This window comes from Protopterus annectens, chromosome 1.part2 (assembly GCF_019279795.1).
Source record: "Protopterus annectens isolate FY-2018-M chromosome 1.part2, PAN1.0, whole genome shotgun sequence".
Taxonomy (NCBI): domain Eukaryota; kingdom Metazoa; phylum Chordata; order Ceratodontiformes; family Protopteridae; genus Protopterus; species Protopterus annectens.
Window position 1 is genome coordinate 96,172,886 of NC_056727.1, and position 19,704 is coordinate 96,192,589.

Genomic DNA, 19,704 nt, shown 5'->3' on the forward strand with positions numbered 1-19,704 from the left:
TTGAACCTTAAGAGTAGATGGAGATGAACCTGCATGGAAGAGTTCAGCTAGAAAATCAAGGACTAGTTGGATGGAAGCGGTGAAAGGATCTATGTCCTTTCCTTGTGCCCAATATGAGAAGCGTTTCAACTTACTCAAATAAATCTTTCGAGTGGAAGATTTATGGGAAGCTATCAAAATATCTCTAACAGAGTGAGATAATTGAGGAAGCCTGGCTACGGTTGGAAGTGGAGGAACCAAGCAGTGAGGTTCAGAGAGGGAGGGAGCGATGAAACTGACCCGACTGATGGATCAAAAGATCTGGAACTAGGTCCAGATTCCACGGTCGCTCCAAAAGAAATCGATGTAGAAAGGGGAACCACACTTGTCGAGGCCAGTAAGGAGCAATGAGGATCAATGAGGCCTTCTGAGCGATAGCTTTCTGTATTACTTGAGAGATCAGTGGGAAAGGAGGAAATGCATACAGAAGTCCCGGGCCAAACTTGGACTAGCGTCCCTGCTGGGTTGGCCTGGTAAAGGGAATAGAGTGAAGTACTCTCTGCACTTGCTGTTTTGGGGAGTAGCAAAAAGATCGCAGCAAGGCTGACCCCACTTGAGAAATATCTCTCTCACTATAGAGTCTTTCAGAGACCACTCGTGAGGCATGAGAATAGCTCTGCTCAACTTGTCCGCAATGTGATTGGACTTCCCGGGATGTGCGTTGCTATCAGAAAACGCTGAGAAGAAATCGCCCATTGCCACAGTCTGAGTGCTTCTCGACACAGGGGTATGATCTGGTTCCGCCTTGTTTGTTGATGTACCACACTACAGACATATTGTCTGTCTGGATTGCAATCGTTCCCAAGGGAAGAGAGTCTTGAAGGGCTTGCAACGCTAAAAGCACTGCTCTCATCTCCAGAACATTTATGTGCAAGTGGCATTCGTTTGGTTGCCATGTGCCCTGGACTGTCCTGCCCTGATAATGCCCCCCCCACCCGATCAGGGAGGTATCCGTTGTCAGAATAGCAACCGGAGGAGGTGGAACAAATGGTCTCCCCAACAGGAGCTGGGGAAGACATCCACCACATGAGATGCTTTTGCACGCTTGCGTGATCATAATGGTGTGAGACATTGGAAGTTCCTGGTATGACCATTGAGAAAAAAGCATCCACTGAAGGATCCGCATGTGGTATCTGGCCAATGGGAGGAGAGGTATGTCCTCTGCCATGATTCCCAACACCTTTAGAACTATCCTGGCCTTGGCTCTGTTGTTGTTGAGAAGAAGAGACACCAATTTTGAATGTCTGATATCCTTTGGTTCGTTAGTGTTGCAGACATGTTTACAGTATCTAAATTTGCGCCTATGTAGGTAATAGTACGACAAGGCGACAAAACAGACTTTTCGCAATTTATTGAGATACCCAGTTCTTGACAGACGAAAAGTGTAATCTCTGGCCATCAAAAGGAGATGCTTGGTGGGAGCTGTGAGGAGCCAGTCGTCCAAATATGGAAACACCTGGAATCCTTGTCGTCTCAGGTGAGAAGCTACCACTGCCATGCATTTGGTAAACACCGGGGCAGTGGTGAGACCAAAGGGCAGGGCCCTGAATTGAAAATGACTGGTTCCCAGCCTGAAGCGGAGGAATCTTCTGGAGCGCCTGTTCATTTTATGTGATAGTACGCGTCCTGAAGGTCTATAGAGCACATCCAGTTTCCTTTTCCCAACAGGGGAAGAATGGATTGCAGCGTGACCATCCGAAATCTTGTTTTCTTGACCGATCTGTTCAAGATACTGAGATCCAAAATTGGTCTCCAGTCCCCTGTTTTCTTTGGAACTAAAAAGAACCTTGAGTAGATTCCGGATCCTAGTTGGTCTGCTGGCACTGGCTGAATAGCTCTTTTTGCAAGCAGTTTTGAAATTTCCAAAGCTGCTATATCCCTTTGAGCGGGTGGAACATCTGGAAGGGATTTTTTTGACTGACTTGGAAAACGAAGAAAGGGAATAGAGTAACCTTCGGAAATGATGGACTGTACCCATTTGTCTTGTGTCAGGGATAGCCAGGCTTCTGGGTACAGTGACAATCTTCCCCCGACTGCCTCCGAAGATGGGCAGTCGGGCAACACCTCAGGGATGCTGAAAGGGCTTATCGGAAGACGTTTCTCGATTGCCCTGGTTCTGCGGACCCCCTCTGCCTCTAGGGCGACGTCTACCATTGTTGTTCCCCTCTGCCTCTGGCGGGAACCGACTCTGTCGTCAGGCGAAGTCCCTTGAGATTGTTTACGGAACCACATCTTTCCCCTTCTGGCCTTTGGGGTAAGGCCTAGAAGGAGTGGAAAACGGACTCCGGCGGCAGAAAGGGTCTTGCCATCCGTCTCGCACCTAGTCAGGGTTTCTTTCACTTGTGGACCAAAAGGGATGATCCATCAAAAGGGAGTTTGTGAAAGACGTCTTGAAAGGTTCCACAAAATTGCATAGCCGCATCCAGGCGTGCCTACGTAAGGCTACCCCTGTTCCTGCGGCTCTGCTCGCTCCATCGGCCGCATAAGAGAGGAGGCGCATGGAGGAGTTGGAAATAGAATTAGGGATAGCCAGCTGCGTGTTCATTTTTTCTTGGAAACCCGTAGCTGTAGGGTCCTTAAGCATTTCACTCGCTTCTTTGATCAAGTCCCTTTGAAGACGAGTGAAATGGCACAGGTAATTCAGCGAACGCATAGTAAATGTCGATGAGGAGAACATCCGCTTCCCGTACCTATCCATGGACCTAGATTCCTTGTTAGGTGGATGGACAGGCACTGAAGGATCAGCCAGTTCCTTCTTTGTGGCGGCAGCTACCACCATAGCATCCACAGAGACTCCTTTTGATAAAAATTCCTTGTCTGCTGGAGCTGTGATGAATTTGGAGGGTCTCCTGGGAGTGGGGTCCACTGAATCAGGAGCCGTCCATGCCTTTTTAGCAACCACCTGCATGAGGGGGTCGAAGGGGGGGGGACACCCAGGAGGTGGAAGGACGAGAGCCAAACGCCTCAAGATACACAGATTCGTCCTCCGAAGGGTTGAGGGCTGGCCAATTTCCCTCTGTTTAAGGATCTCCAGAATGTCTGCAAAGAGACATCTTCAGAAGGGGAACGGGGAACCCTCAGAATCATCCAGATCTGTGTCGGACGTGATAGACTCAGGTGAGTCAATGTGCTTCCTCTTGCACTTCCTCTTCCGAGGGGCTCTTCTGCCAAATCAGGAGAGGCCTCGAAGAGGATGAAATCCCACAGGGGCTCCTGAGGAGTTGGCTCTCTGCGGTCCGGGATGAGGGAGTGAGTCGACTTACCCTGAGGCAGCATAGAGGGAGGGGCTGACGGAGCCGACTGTGGAGTAGAGCCAGGCTCTAACACACTCCGCATGACCTCGAAAGCACCCCTGTCAGGCAGAGCCAGAGGTCCGCTCCGAGGAGCTAAGGACCTCCCTCGGCACCGACAGTGATGGCTCCGAGGCCGATGTCGGAGCCGAACTCACCAGCGCCGAAGCACCGAGAGGGAGAGGGGGGTCGGACAAGGGTCCGATGCCACTCACCCCCTCGGAGCCGACGAGGGAAGTCCGGCGCCGAGATTCCTCCATGGAAGAAAACGGAGCCGACGACGGAGCCAAAGACAATTGTCTCGGCTCCGAGGTGACCACAGTCTCGGTTCCGACACGACCCGGCTCCGAGCTCAAGAGAGTCGAAGGAGGAAGGAGTTGATGGACCGGGACAGGCACCGACTGATGAGTCGGGCTCTGAAGCATCTGGGCCAGTGCCTCAGACTTGAGTAGTCGACTCACCACCCTCTGAAGGTCATGATCGGACAACCTCGATGACCTAGAGGAATGAGACCTTTGGCTCCGTTCAGACAGCAGGGGAGAACCTGGAGCCGAATGAACGGAGCCAAGAGAAGGTGACCTAGACCTCTTTCTGGTTGTCGGCTCGGAAGATCTTGTCGGAGCCGACACGGGTACCTCGATAACCTCGGCTCCGGCCGGAGCCGAGGGAGCCACAGAAACTGTGGACTGAGTCTTATCGGCTCCAGCCGGAGCCGATAAAGGCAAAGGTTGAACAACCTGAGGTCTCGGCTCAGAAGCCGGAGCCGAAGACCTCGATGCCTTAGAGGGCTTCCCTGTTGAGACAGACAGGGAATCCTCAGGCTTCAACAAGCCTCTCAAAATGAGCTTGTTTTTCCTTTCCTGCAGGACCCTGGGGCTGAAGCCATGGCAGACAGCACAGGAGTCCTGCAGGTGCAAAGGCCCCAGACAATAGACACAAGAAGTGTGAGCGTCTGTCAGAGACATTTTCTGACAGCACGCATCACACTTCTTGAATCCGGAGACCTTTGCTTCTTTAGACATAGCCTAACTGGTGAACACAAACACACACTCAAACACACCAGTTATACCCTGTCAAAAAACACAATTATATTAAAATTATACTAAAAACAGGTACAATAAGCAGTAGTACACTACACAAACACTCCCTAGGGAAGGGAAGGCCTAAGGCCCAAGGGAAGAACTAAAAGTTCTTTTGACAAGAAACGGGAAGAAAATAGGTTCGGGGATAGATTTTAAAGAACTACAATAATTTAGGAATAATTAAACTAAAAAAGGGGAAACAAGAGTAACTTTTTATAGAAAAAGTTAAAACTTACCAGGAACCGGTAGAAAAACCAACCTCGAAGCTGTAGCGGCAAACGAGATCTGAGGTAACTCTCGCCTAGCATTGTGGGATATAAGGGGAGCCTCGAGCCGGTGGAACCAACTCTCGAGCTTTAGAGTGGCCGAGTCGGAGCCGAGGTCGGCTCCGAACCCATCCAGCAAGAATGAAGGCGAGATAGACAACTTAACATCTTATAAATATCATCTTCCGTCAATTTCATATATGCCTCAACCAAAGGATGATTTATAGGGGTGAACGTGGTGCGTTTTTTGAAATGAGGACAGCCAATGTTTAAATCTCTAATGCTGTCATCTCTGGTTGAATTACCATAGTGAAAGCGCAACATAATATTCCTGCAAAAAACCTTTAAATCCAAAATAGTATCAGATAATTTACTGCTACATGATGGAATAAAACTCAACCCCTTGCATAGAACACATCTCTCATAAGATGTTAGAACATGTGAGGAGATATTCAGGATTGATGACCTGGTACTTTCCCCCACATCTTCTTCAAGGTTTGATTGTGACTGTACTCCCCTGAAAGCTTCCTCTTCTGATATCTCCTGCTCATGGGCCTCGTCCGCCTCCCAACCCTGTCTACTCTGACGGGTAGGGGAAAAGGGAGGTCACCCAGGGAACCACTCATCAAATTACATTTATCTATACCAGGGTTGTTCACAATCCTTGTCCAAATATTTGGTAAAGCGTTCAGAAAGAACAGACTCAGTCCTGCTAATTCTAGCTGGATTGTAATCCAATTCCACGGTCATTGAAGTATCTGTAGCCATGTCCCTGTAGATTAAAGCACAGAAAAAGAATACAATCAATAAACACGAAATAATCCACTGGGTAAACGCTCTGTTGCTCACGTTCAACAAAATAAAATATATCAAGTAGAGGAACAACAATGGAGAGACCAAGGCAACAAAAGTTACTGAATCCTTTACCAAAATGTTTTTATGGTAAAGGATTCAGTAACTTTTGTTGCCTTGGTCGCTCCATTGTTGTTCCTCTATGGTAAAGGATTCAGTAACTTTTGTTGCCTTGGTCGCTCCACTGTTGTTCCTCTACTTGATATATTTTATTTTATTGAACATGAGCAACGCAGCATTTACCCAGTGGATTATTTTGTGTTTACTGATTTTATTCTTTTTCTGTGCTTTAATCTACGGGGACATGGCTACAGATACCTCAGTGACCGTGAAATTGGATTACAATCCGGCTAGAATTAGCAGGACTGAGGGCATTCTTTCTGAACGCTTTACTAAATATTTGGAAAGGATAGAAGTTTGCTATGGCAACTTGATACTGAGGGCGTAGACAATGATGCTACTACTGCAACCCAGGAGTTTGAGCAACTACAGTGGAATATGGAGGATACAGAGCGGGTCTTTTTGAAACTAAAGAGACTACAATTACAATGCCAGCATTTTGAGTATTGTTTGGAGAAGAAAATTGTTCCACGAGGTCTACGGATGTTAAATATGCCCACCCAAGGCTCACATTATCCTGAGTTACTGACCAGATGGCAACAGTTAAATCTTGAGGTAAGCGCAAAATACATGCGGTTACTGAATTACTTTTTTAGTCCTGAAGAGGATAAATTAAGAGAAGTCCTCAGGCAGTAACAAGATATTTTATTTAGTAAATACTCCAGAGAGACTTTGAATCCACTACTCGAAAGTTTACTTGATGGTGTAGCGATTTTTGAATGGAAACTGCTACAGCAGAAAAAGACTAAAATATTGAGGGACCATAATGACTTTAGAATGGGCCATGTATCTTTATGGCCTCGAGCGGGACAGATGAATGATAGAAATACGAACTGGAATGTCAACACAACTGGTGAAGGTACACCAGTTGTTAGTGAGACTTTATTGACCTCTAAGTCAGTTGTGAATAATGTTGATAGCCTGCCTTCTATTGACAGGGTTAACAACAGAATTATGGCAACTTCTGGTGATATGGACGCCATAGTTTCAGTTAAAGATGATGTTGTCAATATTGCATCTGAGAGATGTTCGGATGAGCATACTAATGGTGAATTGATTGATGTAATGTCTGTTAATAATGGCATGTCTGCCTCGTTGAATCCTACGAGACAGAACCTTTACCCAAATGTTTTTATTAACAACAAGTCCAATATTAATAATAGAGAGTTGGTCGTTAGACCTAAAGATAAATGTATTGTGAACAACCCTGGTATAGATAAATGTAATTTGATGAGTGGTTCCCTGGGTGACCTCCCTTTTCCCCTACCCGTCAGGGTTGGGAGATGGATGAGGTCCATAAGCAGGGGACATCAGAAGAGGAAGCTTTCAGGGGAGTACAGTCGCAAACAAACCTTGAAGAAGATGTGGGGGAAAGTACCAGGTCACCAATCCTGAATATCTCCTCACATGTTCTAACATCTTATGAGACAGGTGTTCTATGCAAGGGGTTGAGTTTTATTCCATCATGTAGAAGTAAATTATCTGATACTATTTTGGATTTAAAGTTTTTTTGCAGGAATATTATGTTGCACTTTCACTATGGTAATTCAACCAGAGATGACAGCGTTCGAGATTCCAACATTGTCTGTCCTCATTTCAAAAAACTTAGCACGTTCACCCCTATAAATCATCCTTTGGTTGAGGCATATATGAAATTGATGGAAGATGATATTTATAAGTTTTATGATGATTGTAAAGGTACTTCTAGAGGTAGGATGAAGTACAATTTAACTTTCAATGACAGAAATGCATTGAAAAGTTTACAGAATAACGTAAACATTATTATAAGGCCTGCTGATATCACAAGTACTCTCAAGTAAACTGCAAATAAAAAGCCTTAAGCAGAAAACAATGGACATGAATGGGTTTCTCTTAAATTTTGTGACTTATAACTTTGATGATGACCAGGAAGCATAAGAAATGGTTAAGCCCAGGAGAAAAGCCTGTTCTGAGTTAAGTTCAAACATTAGTATCAATGACTATGCAAATATAAAAAGAACTGCATATGCCATTAAAGGAAACACTGCTTAACAAATGCAAGAGAAACTTAAAAGAAGCATTCCTCGGAAACATGTAAGACAGACAGGGAACACTTAGAAAATCTGAGAAACAAACGTTTTTAGGAAGTTTACTTACAATTTTCGAAACTAGTGTAAAAACTGAAGAGGCAAGATCATGGAGCACTGCCTGTACATAGTTCTCTACTTCATATGTTTTAGATTTTTGACTATGATAGACAAGGTGTTTACAACACAGAACATAGAACAAATGTAAACGTTGCTATTTACAACTAACTTTCTAAAACAAATGTTAAGCTGATACTTACGGCTAACTTTAAAAGCTGGCATTAGATGTTCAGAAATTAGTTCTTCAACTGAGGACTCCATTTTCCTTTCTCCATCAATAATCCAAGGTGTCTGTGGTAAAGTTCTGGAATATTTGTTATAGCGCCCTATCAACAACAAAAAATAGAGAAGGTTTCTTTTATACAAATGATACCTGAAATGCACACATTTGATACAGGTCAAACTTCTTACACCAACATTATGCTTACTATGACCTTAGACTTCTACTGCCGATATGCAGTATAAATATTAATTTTCATATTTGAAAATAACAGTATCCACTCAAAATATGTTCCACCGCAGCATTCATCCATTCATTAAAAATGGCTATGAATGGGATTATCTTTTGCTTTCTCACACAGTGCAAAACATTACTTTGATGGAGATTAGGAAGCACCTGAAATTCTTAATAAACCAAGGAAAAAAGCTTATTCTGAACTAAGTTTGAACACCAGGATGAGTGAAGAAATAGTTTGGTTGCAAGGTGGCATATGCTAAACAGAGATGACACTGACTTAAGAAACGCCTGTGTGTAATAAAGGGATACTTCAAGAACAAGTGTACCCAGTTCTAATATATTAACAGTGCACTAAATTAGAAGTTTTGCACTTACCATAACTTGCGGTCTCTGTTGTCCTATTTCATTATTCCTAACCAATGGCTCCTTGGACCTGATATCGGATCCAAACTGGCTGTTCCAAAAGACAAATGCTACTAATCTTGAGCTCTTTCCAATACCATAATGCCCTGTATCTCATCCAACTCCTCAGATCAAGTTCAAAGCATCAGAAAAGGGTGAAGTAAAGATATGACTGCAACAACTATGAAATGCAGCAGCAATAATAACAATAATATCCATGCTCTCAGCTGGAGCTTAAAATAGAGAACCATGAAACTCAGAACTCTCCTGGAAACCTCTAGACTTCCTGGAAGTGGGAAGGTTGGGTGGGATGTGAGGAATAATGAAATAGGGCAACACAGATACCAATTTATGGTAAGTAGATACAGTAACTCCTAAATCTGATGCTGTCCATTTCATTATTCCTCACCAATGGGTCAGAGTCCCCAGCTATATAATTACCCTGGGTGGCCTCTATGGAAGGATATGCCTGAGCACCGTGGAGCTAAAGGATGCTTTATTTCTGGAAACTGTATCCAGTTTAAAATGTGAAAAAAAAGGTATGTGACTTGCACCAGGTTGCTGTAGCACATATGTCATCAAAAGAAGTTCTAGCCACAAAAGCTGAAAAAGTAGATACTGATTTGTTAGAGTGGGCCTTCGGTTGTTGGGGCAATTGCAGTCCCTTCAAGGAGTAAATGATAGAGATATAGCTGGTGATCCATTTAGCTGAAGTTACTTTTGACACTGCTTGGCCTAACCGATTAGGTGAAAAAGAGACAAATAATTGCTCAGACTTCCTAAATTCCCTTGTCCTATGCAAACAGAAATGCAAGTGTCTATGAACATCAAGGAGGTGATGCATATTGACCCTTGTTGGAGTAGTTGGAGAAGAAAACTGGAAGATGAATGGACTGGTTTATGTTCATCTCTTTGGCCACTTTAGGCATAAAGGAAGGATTTGTCCTCTGAGATGCTCTATTCTTGAAAAATTAGATGTATGGTGGTTTAGAAGACAAGACTTTCAGTTCTGATACTCTCTTGGCTGAAGTAATGGCCACAAGAAAAATGTTTTTCCAGGTTAAAAACTTCATGTCACAGGAATCAGCCAATTTGAAGGGTCTCTGAGTAAGACCTTGTAGAACCAGATTCAGATCCCAAGAGGGGAGAAGGAGATTTAACAGGTGGCCTAAGAAGAAATATTCCTTTCATGAAGGCCTTGCAAACCTAGATGTTGAAATGGAAGCTAATGACTGAATCATCTGTGATATGAAAATTAGCAATCACTGCCAACTCTAATTTTACTATACAGACACTGGCTCTCTCTTGAAATAAATAACTTAGGAAAAGTAGGATGGCTGAAATGGGAGCTAAAAAAGGGTTGATGTTCTGATTCTGTGCCCACACTGAAAATCTTTTCCATTTACTATTGTAAATTATTTTGGTAGCAAGTTTTTTAGAAACAAGAATAATGTCCTGGATAGGAGAGGCTAGCCTGGACTTTCTTAGAATCATTGGACGTGGAGAAACCAAGGGGTTAGTCTCAATGATCTTAGATTCGGGGACTGCTGGTCTGATAGGTGAGAAGTGAGTTCCTATCTGGGATCCGGTATCCATGGTGGATACTTTGCATGAGCCTGCAGGAAGGGGAACCATACCTGACAAGGTCAGAAGGGGATATGAGGATTAGTGTGCTCTTGAACCTGCTGGCTTTCTGTAGGATTTTCGGTATAAATGGAATCGGGGAATAGGAGTACAGGAGACCCAGAGGCCAATCGTGTATTAGAGCATCTCTAGCTGACTCCCTGGTTTGGAGGATCAGTGTGAAGTAGTTGCTGCATTTGGTGTTCAAGGGGGATGCAAATAGGTCGCAGCAAGGTTGGCCACATCAGCAAAATATCTGGTTTGGTACTGAATGATTCAGGGACCACTTGTGAGGACTCAGAATGGATCAGCTGAGTCTGTCTGCAGGAGTGTTGGTCTCCCCAGGAATGTGTGTTGCAATGAGAAAGTAGTTCAAGGAGATCACCCATTCCCACACTCTCATAGCCTCTCTGCATAATGGGTAAGAGCAGGTTCCTCCCACTTGCTGATATACCAGACCACTACATGTTGCCTGTATAAATTGCTATAATTCCCAGAGGTAGACAGACAATCTTGAAAGACTTGCAACGTCAAAAAGACTGCTCTCACCTCCAGAATGTTGATGTGCAATTTGGTCTCTAAGATGGACCATGTGCCTTGGACTAATCTTCGTCTGAAATGCCCCCCTCACTCCAATAAGGAAGTGCACGTGATCACTTTGGTCGATGGGGGTGGAACAGAAAAGGGTCTGCCTAGGTGAAGATTATCTGATGACATCCACCATCGAAGATGCCGCCTGCAGATTGAAGTCAGTTTTATGGGAGCAGTTGGGGAATGATACAGGATGGACTACTATACCACCAGTATCCACTGAAGTAATCATATATGGAACCTTGCTAAGTGCACTAGAAGCATGGCAGCCGACATGGAACCTACAGCTCTTAGAATAAGTCTTGCTGGGGGACAGGGCGTACCCAGTAGGCGTTGAATTTGATGTCTCAGAGAAGATACTCGCTGTAACGGCAGGCTTGATATTTGTGTGACAGTGTTCAGTTGCATTCCCATGAATTCTATCATCTGCACAGGCATCAGATTTGATTTTGTAAGATTTATTGTGATCCCCAGCTGGTGGAAGGCATGCAAGAGGTACTGTGTTGCCAATTCCCGTTGATGCCTTGATAGTGCTGTCAGGAGCCAATCGTCTAGGTAATGAAACATCTGGAATCAATGCAGTCTCAGATGAGCTGCCACTAACAACATGCATTTAAGTAAACACCCTGGGGGACGTGATGAGTTCAAATGTCAGTGCTCTGAATTGGTAATGACTGGCTCCCAGCCGGAAGTGCAGATGTCTCCTGGAGCACTTGTAGATCTTTATGTGATAATATGCATCCTGGACGTCTTATAGGTTCATAGGTTCATACTAAGCTATCTGCCCTAGGGCATTTATAAGCCTAGCCAGAGTGTGTGTGGCTTTCACCACCCCTTAGGATGAGAATACTATACCCATTAGTTTGCTGTGCCTCTGTCCAGCAGTGATACAGAGATGATTCCCGGGGTAAACCTACGATCTCCCATCCACTCGTCAAGATTTCTCTTGAACAGAGTCAGTGAGGGGCTCTGCCTCACATGGACTGGAATTCTGTTCCATAGTGTAGGGAGTCTCTGGGTGATGAATCTGTCCCTCCAGCACGTCCTATTTATATCCGTGTTGAGGTTTAAGTCTCTTGCTCTCGTGGCTCTGGTGGATTTGGATTTTTGAGGTGGAGCATGTCCATTAATTCGGGTTGGACATGGCCTTGTATGTCAGGCACAGATCACCTCTGAGCAGACGGTATGCGACTGAATAGAGCTGGAGTTTCTTCAGTCGGGCATCGATGACATATGTTTGAGCCTTTATCCTTTTGGTGAGGAACTTTTGGGGTCTTTCCAACTGCTGCAGGTGTCGGGTAAGGTTCATTCGAATGGGGCGTTGTACTCAATCATTGGTCTGATAAGTGAAGAGTACAGGGTACAATGACCTCTCCTGATCTGGATGTGAATCCCTTCATGATCAGGTGGGCAATGTAGAAGGTCTTCCTAACCACTTTGGCAATGTGAGTGTCAAAAGAGAGGTTACTGTCAACTTGGGTCCCCAGGTCCCTGATAACTTCTTCCGTGTTTAATGGATTACCACCTATGTGGTAATTAGGGGTTACCTTGTTTTTCCCAAAGGGTATGACTATACATTTTTGGCATTTAGCTTAAGGCCATGGCTCTGGCACCAGTTATCCATTTCTATGAGACCTCTCTGGAGGATGTCTGTGTCTGATGGAGTGTCAATTATGGTGCCCAGTTTGCAGTCATCTGCAAATTTTGTCAGCCACAATCCCCTATGTTTGCCTGCACTTCAGAAAAATAAATGCCGAACAAGAGGGGCCCAGGACTGAGCCCTGTGGGACACCGCCGTGACCGGCTTAGAGTCTGACATGGCACCAGCAACTCTAACCCTGTGTGTTCTGTCCTTGAGCCAGTTTGCAACCCATCTTGTGACATATGGGTTTACATCTAAGCTGGTGAGCTTTTCTATGATGCCCGAGTGGGGTATTGTGTCGAACGCTTTTGCTAGGTCAAGGTAGGCTGTGTGAACTGCCTTACCCTCATCAATGGCCTTAGTGACAGTTTCGAAAAAGTCGACCAAGTTCAAGAGGCAGGATCTGCCCTTGACAAAGCCAAATTGGGTAGGATCCAGTGTCTGTAGGTCCCCAATCAATGTCTTTATTTATGAGTTCCATTATGATCCTCTCCATAGCTTTGCAGACAAGGCTCGTCAAGCTTATGGGGCGGTAATTTCCAGGGTCCGTAGAAGCACCGCCTTTGTGGAGTGGGACCACAGTTGCCGTACGCCATTCTTTGGGTACGTATCCTGTAGTAAGGCTAAGATTAAACAGCAGCCTTATGTGTGGGTTTAGTTCCTCATTGAGTTCGTGTAGCACACAGCCGGGGACACTACTGAGCACATCCAATCGTCCTTGCGTAGTAATGACAAAATGGACTAAACTATCACCATGCGGACCTTTGACTTCTTGCCAAACAAATATAGAGTGCTCAGGTCCAATATGGGATGTAGGTCCCCTGTCTTTTTGGGCACCAAAAAGAAGCATGAATACGTTCCGCATCCTTGTTGTTCAGTTGGGATCAGTTGAATGACTCTTTTTTTCTAGAAGTTTTTAAACTTAGTTCACGGCGCACTCCCTCTGACTAGGTGGAACATTGCTGAGGGGAGGGAGGAATCTAATAACCTCTGGAAATTATGTTTAGCACCCAGGTATTGTTTGCTAGATTTGTCCAGGCGTCTAGGTGCAATGACAATCTACCCCCCCCACCAAATGCATCCAGAGCAAGACAGTCAGGCAGAACTTCAGGAGTGCTGATAGGACCTGTCAGAAGAGGGTTCTCTGAAGCCCTGATTCTGTGGACACCCACTGCCCCTCAGGAGGTGTCTTCTACTGAATCCTCGCCCTCTGCCTCTGGATGAGGATTCATCGTGAAAATCCTTGAAAGAGCCCTGAGACTATTTGGACCATATTTTCTTCCCACTATGATGGTTCCTTGCAAAAGGCCTCTGAGGGGCAGAAAACTTAATTCCTACAGCAGACAGTCTTGCCCTTTTGCTCAGTGCAGGTAAGTGCATCTTTTACTGATGGCCCAAACAGTGAAGACCCTTTGAAGGGGGCATTGGCAAAAGATGGCTTAAAGGGTTCCGCAAACCTGCAAAGACTCAACCAGGCATGTCTCCTTAGGGCTATGCCTGAACTGCCTGCTCAAGTGGCACCTTCCACAGCATTACAAATCAACCTCTTCAATGAGTTGGCTAAAAACACAAGAGTCGACAAGTGGGGACAGACCTTACTGAAGTCCTCCTCCGAAATGCACTCAGACAGAGATCTGATGACCTTCTTGACCAGATCTCTTTGAAGATGCATAAATTGTGCCAAACACTTTAGTGCTCTCAGTGAAAAAGTTGCTGAGTTGTATACATGCTTCCCATGTCTGTCCAAGGTTCAGGGCTCCTTGTTTGGGAAATGAACAGAGAAGTTCTGGTCCAATAGCTCCTTCTTTGTGGCCTCTGACACTATGATGGCATCAACAGGAATACCTTTACTCCAGCGGGGGCAATACGATGGGGGGGTCTCAAGAACTTTACAGCACACTTGGGAATAGACTCAACAGCATCAGGTTCCTTCCAAACCTGGTGGGAGAGCAAACCAATAAGTTCATCTGCCAGTGGGGACACCCAGGATGTAGATGGACCCATCCCAAATACCTTCAGAAACACTGATTCCTCAGAAGAAGGGTGTTGGGCAGACCATCCACCCTTGTACTTTACAATCTTTAGGATATCTCCGAAGGAGATATCATCAGATGGATATTGTGGGGACCCCTTCCCTCACTGAGATCAGTGTCCTCTGTCAAAGACTCCAAATGGGAGTCTACGTGCTTCCTCTTGCATATCCTCTTCTAATGCAGCTCCTTTGTGGGAGACTCATGGGGGACTCAGAAGAGGAAGGGGCCACTGACACAGTGGGGGCCTGGAGGATGTCTTGGATGGGCTGACCTTGGGCAAAATGAATGGGGCCAAGGGTCGGACCAGATGAGGACTGCATAGGTTCTGAAGGAAGAGGGACCCATCTCAGGGTCTAGAGAATGCCCTCTCTGCCACCAGGAAAGCCAACAAACCTGGTGACGCCTCCTCCCCATCTCCTCGGAGAAGAAGCAGGAGGAGAAAAGGAAGATGACACCCAGATTCACAGCATCCAGACAACATTGGACCCAAACTGTTAAGGGCTAACACCCCGAGTGGTAGAGATGGAAGAGACCATGTTGGAGCCAACCCCCCGCCCCCCGAGCCGGCACAGCCTGGGGTTCCAAAGCAGACTGTCAGATCAGATGAGGAATCACAAGAAATGGTGATGGAGGTCTCACGAATCAAGATGGGATGAAGAGGGCAAGAGCCCCTATCTCAATCTGAGCCTTGAGCAAGCTCTGCATCATTCTGTCCATATTGGAGTGGGAGAGCTTAGAGGCCCTAGAAGATACTGAGGAGTGGGTAGACTTCGCTGGGGACACTGACTTCTCTCACCTTGGAGTATGGCTCTGAGACCTCAGATCTGAAGCCTTTGAACCCAAAGAAGACCTGCTCAAAGAAAGCAAACTCCAAACGAAAACAACCTCAGATGAATTCAAAGACACTCTAGGAACTCTGGCTATCAGATCCAAAGTACGTCCAATCCAAGAAGGCGCAAAGTACAGTTTTGTACCTACCATAAATGTAGATGTCCGACAGGAATGCATCTGCAGTCCTTACAAATGGGTTGTCCTGTCGTCAGGCAGCCCTTCGGTCGGCCGTATTCCAAAGTCTGGGTCTGGCCTCGGCTGGTGTCGCACTTCACCCGACGTCATAGCTGCAGTTCTTCGGGTATAAAGGCATCAGCCGACGCCATTTTCCTCAGTGTTTCTTGCCCCAGATGCCAGGTGCCCTCTTGGAAGGCTAAATTTGGATAAATGCCAATGTTTCCAAATAGTAGAGAGCAAACACAAAACATAAGCATGTATGTACATATATACAAACAAATACACCATAATATATCCCCCCCAGCTAGCTATGAGATGGGCAAATACCCTAGGAGTACCACAGAGGGGAAGGCGGGTGGGTAATCCTGACTGCAGATGCATTCCTATCGGACATCTACATTTATGGTAGGTACAAAACTGTACTATGTCCTTCAAGGATGCATCTGCAGTCCTTACAAATGGGTAGAATACCATAGCCAAACTAGGGGAGGAGGAAGAAGAGATTATGGTGTAGTTAGGATCCCTTGCAAAACAGCAGTGGCAAACAATGCTCGGGATCTAGAGTATAAAGGTAAGTTATAATGCTTGGCAAATGTATGCACGGAGGTCCAAGTAGCAGCCTCTATAATGTCCTTGGTAGCCACTCCTCATAAGAAAGCTGTGGTAGTGGCCGTAGCCCTTGTAGAGTGAGGCCTGATGTTCTCTGGAGTTTTCTTTCCATGGTAGGAATAACAAAATCTAATGCAATTTCCTATCCACTTGGAGATTGTCTGTTTTGAAATTGCTTTTCCTTCCCTTCCTGTTGCATATGCTACCAGTAGCTGGTCAGTTTTTCTATTGCCCTTGGTTCTGTCCAGGTAGTAGCGTAACTGTCTATGTACATCCAAGGTATGCAACAGTCTTTCTCCCCTGTTCTGTGGGTTGGGGAAGAATGTAGGTAGGTGGATAGCCTGATTTAAAGATACTCTGGATACCACCTTGGGCATAAATGTAGGATTTGTTCTCATGGACACTCTATCTTGATGGAAGATCAGGAAGGGTTGCACTGCCATTAATGCCTGTAGTTCAGATACCCTTCTTGCTGAAGTGATTGCCAGCAGGAAAGCAGTCTTCCATGATAAGTATTGTAATTCTGCTGTTGCTGCTGGTTCGAAAGGAGGAAGTGTCAATTTTTCTAGCACAAAGTTCAAGTCCCATGCTGGCAATGGTGGTTTCCTATGAGGTTTTACATTTTTAATTCCTCTCAGAAACTGCCTGAGCAGAGGATGCGAGAAGACAGGAGGATCTGAGCTGTATTCTGCCGAAATAGCTGATGCATGTATCTTGATGGAAGAATAGGACAGGCCTGAGTGGAAGAGCTCTGCCAAGTATTCCAGGATGCTGGCTATGTTTACCTGTGACACATCTTCTCCCTTTGCAGTACTCCAAATGAGATATCTTTTCCATTTTGCTGCATAATTTTTCCTTGTTGAGGGTCTGCGAGCCTCAAGGATAATGTCTTTAACCCTTTGTGAAAAATTTGGGTTAATTGATCTTATGTAATGTTCCAGGCAGTCAGCTGCAGAGTTTTCAGGCTTGGATGCAGGATGTTGTAGTTGTTCTGTGTTAACAGCAATGGAACCAGGGGTAGTGTCCATATTTGTTCCCGAGACATGCTCCTTAGCAATGGGTACCAATGTTGCCTTGGCCAGTCTGGAGCTATCAGGATGATCCCTGGACGGTCCTCTTTGATCTTTAATAGCACCTTGTGCATCAAAGGAAGTGGTGGGAATGCATATGCTGTCAGGTTTTTCCAACTGAAAGATAGGGAGTCCACCTTCCAAGCAAGTGGGTGGTACGTCCTTGTGCAGAATTTCTTTAGCTGGTGATTGTGTGGGGATGCAAATAAGTCTATTTCTGGGAGTCCCCATTTCCTTGTAATGTCTTTGAAGATGTCCGGATGTAGCATCCATTCGTGGGCATCCGTGGTAGTCCTGCTTAATATGTCTGCTAGAATGTTTTCTTTTCCTGGTACAAAAATTGCTTGTAACTGAATGTTGTAGCTCAGAGCCACATTCCATAGGTCCAGTGCCATCCGGCATAGAGGGTATGAATGAGTGCCTCCCTGTTTGTTGATGTACCACATAACTGTTGTGTTGTCTGTCCTTATCATCAACTGACCTTCTCAGAGAAATGGTCTGAATGTCTGGATTGCCAATTTTACTGCCAGCATTTCCTTTAGATTTATGTGTAGGTGCAGCTGGTCTTGAATCCATAAGCCTTGTATGCATCTGTCCAGCATGTGGGCCCCCCAACCGAGGTCTGAGGCGTCCGTCGTGATGGTTTGGCTTGGTTGAATGCTGTGGAAGGGCAATCCTGTGTTTGATTGACAGGCCTGAGCCCACCATAGGAACTCTTGCTTCAGGCATGGGATTATTGGAATTTTGGTTTCTAGGCTGTGCTTGTGTTGAGACCATAAATTCTTTAGGTACCACTGTAGCTTTCTCATATGCAGTCTGGCATGAGGGACCAGTATTATGCAGGATGCCATGAAGCCCAAGGCTTGCAGTACTTTTCTTGCTGTTAGATGGTTCTGCTTTGTTAATGCCAAGAAGTAGAGAGGTAGTTGCTCTTGCTTTTCTGCAGTTAGGAATGCCATTTGCTTTGATGTGTCCAGTTCTGCACCCAAAAAGGTTATTCTTTGGGATGGTATCAGCCTTGACTTTTTTATATTGACTGTATATCCCAGGGCTTGTAGCAGGTAAATGACTCTTTGTAAGTCTTCTGTTAGCTTGTTTTTGTTGTCCGCTTGTATCAGGCAGTCGTCCAGGTAGGGGTAAATTTGGATTCCCTGAAGCCCGCAATGATCAATTACTGATGCCAGGCATTTCGTGAACACTCTGGGCACAGTAGATAAGCCAAAGGGCAATGCTGAGAATTGATAATGCTCTGATCCTGCAAGAAATCTGAGGTATCTTCTGCAATTTGGTCGTATGGGGACGTGCAGGTATGCCTCCTTGAGATCTAGAGTTACCAGCCAAGACTCCTTGAGCAGCATGGGAAGAAGCTGCTGTAGAGTCAGCATTTTGAATTTTGGAACAATGAGGAATGTGTTTAAAGCGGACAGGTCGAGAATAGGCCTCCATTTGTTCTCTTTTCTTGGTACCAGGAAGAGTCTGGAGTAAAATCCCTTTCCTTGCTCCATAGATGGTACCTTTTCCACAGCTCTCATCCTTAATAATTGAGATATTTGTTTTAGAGCTTCTGTCTTTTGATTTGGAGGTAGGTTTGGCATTCCTCTCTTCCCTGGAAGGGTATGGAAGTGGAACCTGTAGCCTTGGTCTATTGTCTGTAAAATCCACTTGTCCCTTGTGATGTAATGCCAGTTTATTGAGAATAAGGCTAGCCTTCCGCCTAAGGGTGCTTCTAGTTGTTCCCTGGTAGGCGGTGCCAGAGCCAAGTCACTGTGATTGTCCTGTTGCAGTGGTGGTGGCTGTGTCTGTGCCTCGCTGGTTGTTACCCTGCCACTGGCGTCCCCTGTAGGTACCCCTGGATTGGTTTCTGCCTCTTGATCGCCTATTCCTGCCTCTCTGTGCTTTAGAGGAGTCTGGAAAGGACCAATTTTTGGAGGGCCAATTCCTGCTAAACCTTGGAGGTTGGACCTGTAAGAAATCTTTCACTGTTTGTAAAGATTTTGCCTTCTCCTCCATCTTCTTCAGTACCTGTTGTGCAGGAGAACCAAATAAATTGGCCTTGTCCATGGGAGCGTCTAACACTTTTGATTTGACATGGTCCGGTAAGGCCTGCTCTTTCAGCCATGCATGCCTTCTGATAACTGTGCCAGTCATGGCTGATCTAAAGGAAGCCTCCAGTGCATCATAGCCGCATTTTAAGGAATGGTTACTAACTTGCTGAATGTTATGTACCATTTCCTGAACATACTTCTTATCAAAAGGTTCATCAGAGGACAGTTTTTTAGTTAACTGGTCAAGCATATATTCTTGATATTGGATCATATGAAATTGACAGTTCAAGGCCCTAGCTGACAGAGTAGCAGAAGTGTAAACTTTTTTACCCCATCTCTCTAAGGATCTGGATTCCCTTTCAGACGGGAGGGGTTTTTTAGCAGAGGTAGTTGCTACAGCCTTAGGCCCCTGGGAGATAGTTTTGGAATCTGCAAGAGGAGCCTTGTAT

The 19,704-nt window shown here is 45.3% G+C and overlaps 1 protein-coding gene across 2 annotated transcripts in view; it reads right to left on the reverse strand.

The window, feature by feature from the left end:
* The window catches only part of PUS10 (pseudouridine synthase 10), a 1,838,120-nt gene that overhangs the window by 641,527 nt on the left and 1,176,889 nt on the right, over positions 1-19,704 (reverse strand). For both annotated transcript variants that reach the window (XM_044055027.1, XM_044055017.1), the window contains one exon: positions 7,976-8,101. In XM_044055027.1, the coding sequence (XP_043910962.1) occupies positions 7,976-8,101 (126 nt within the window). The remainder of the gene's footprint in view (positions 1-7,975; positions 8,102-19,704) is intronic.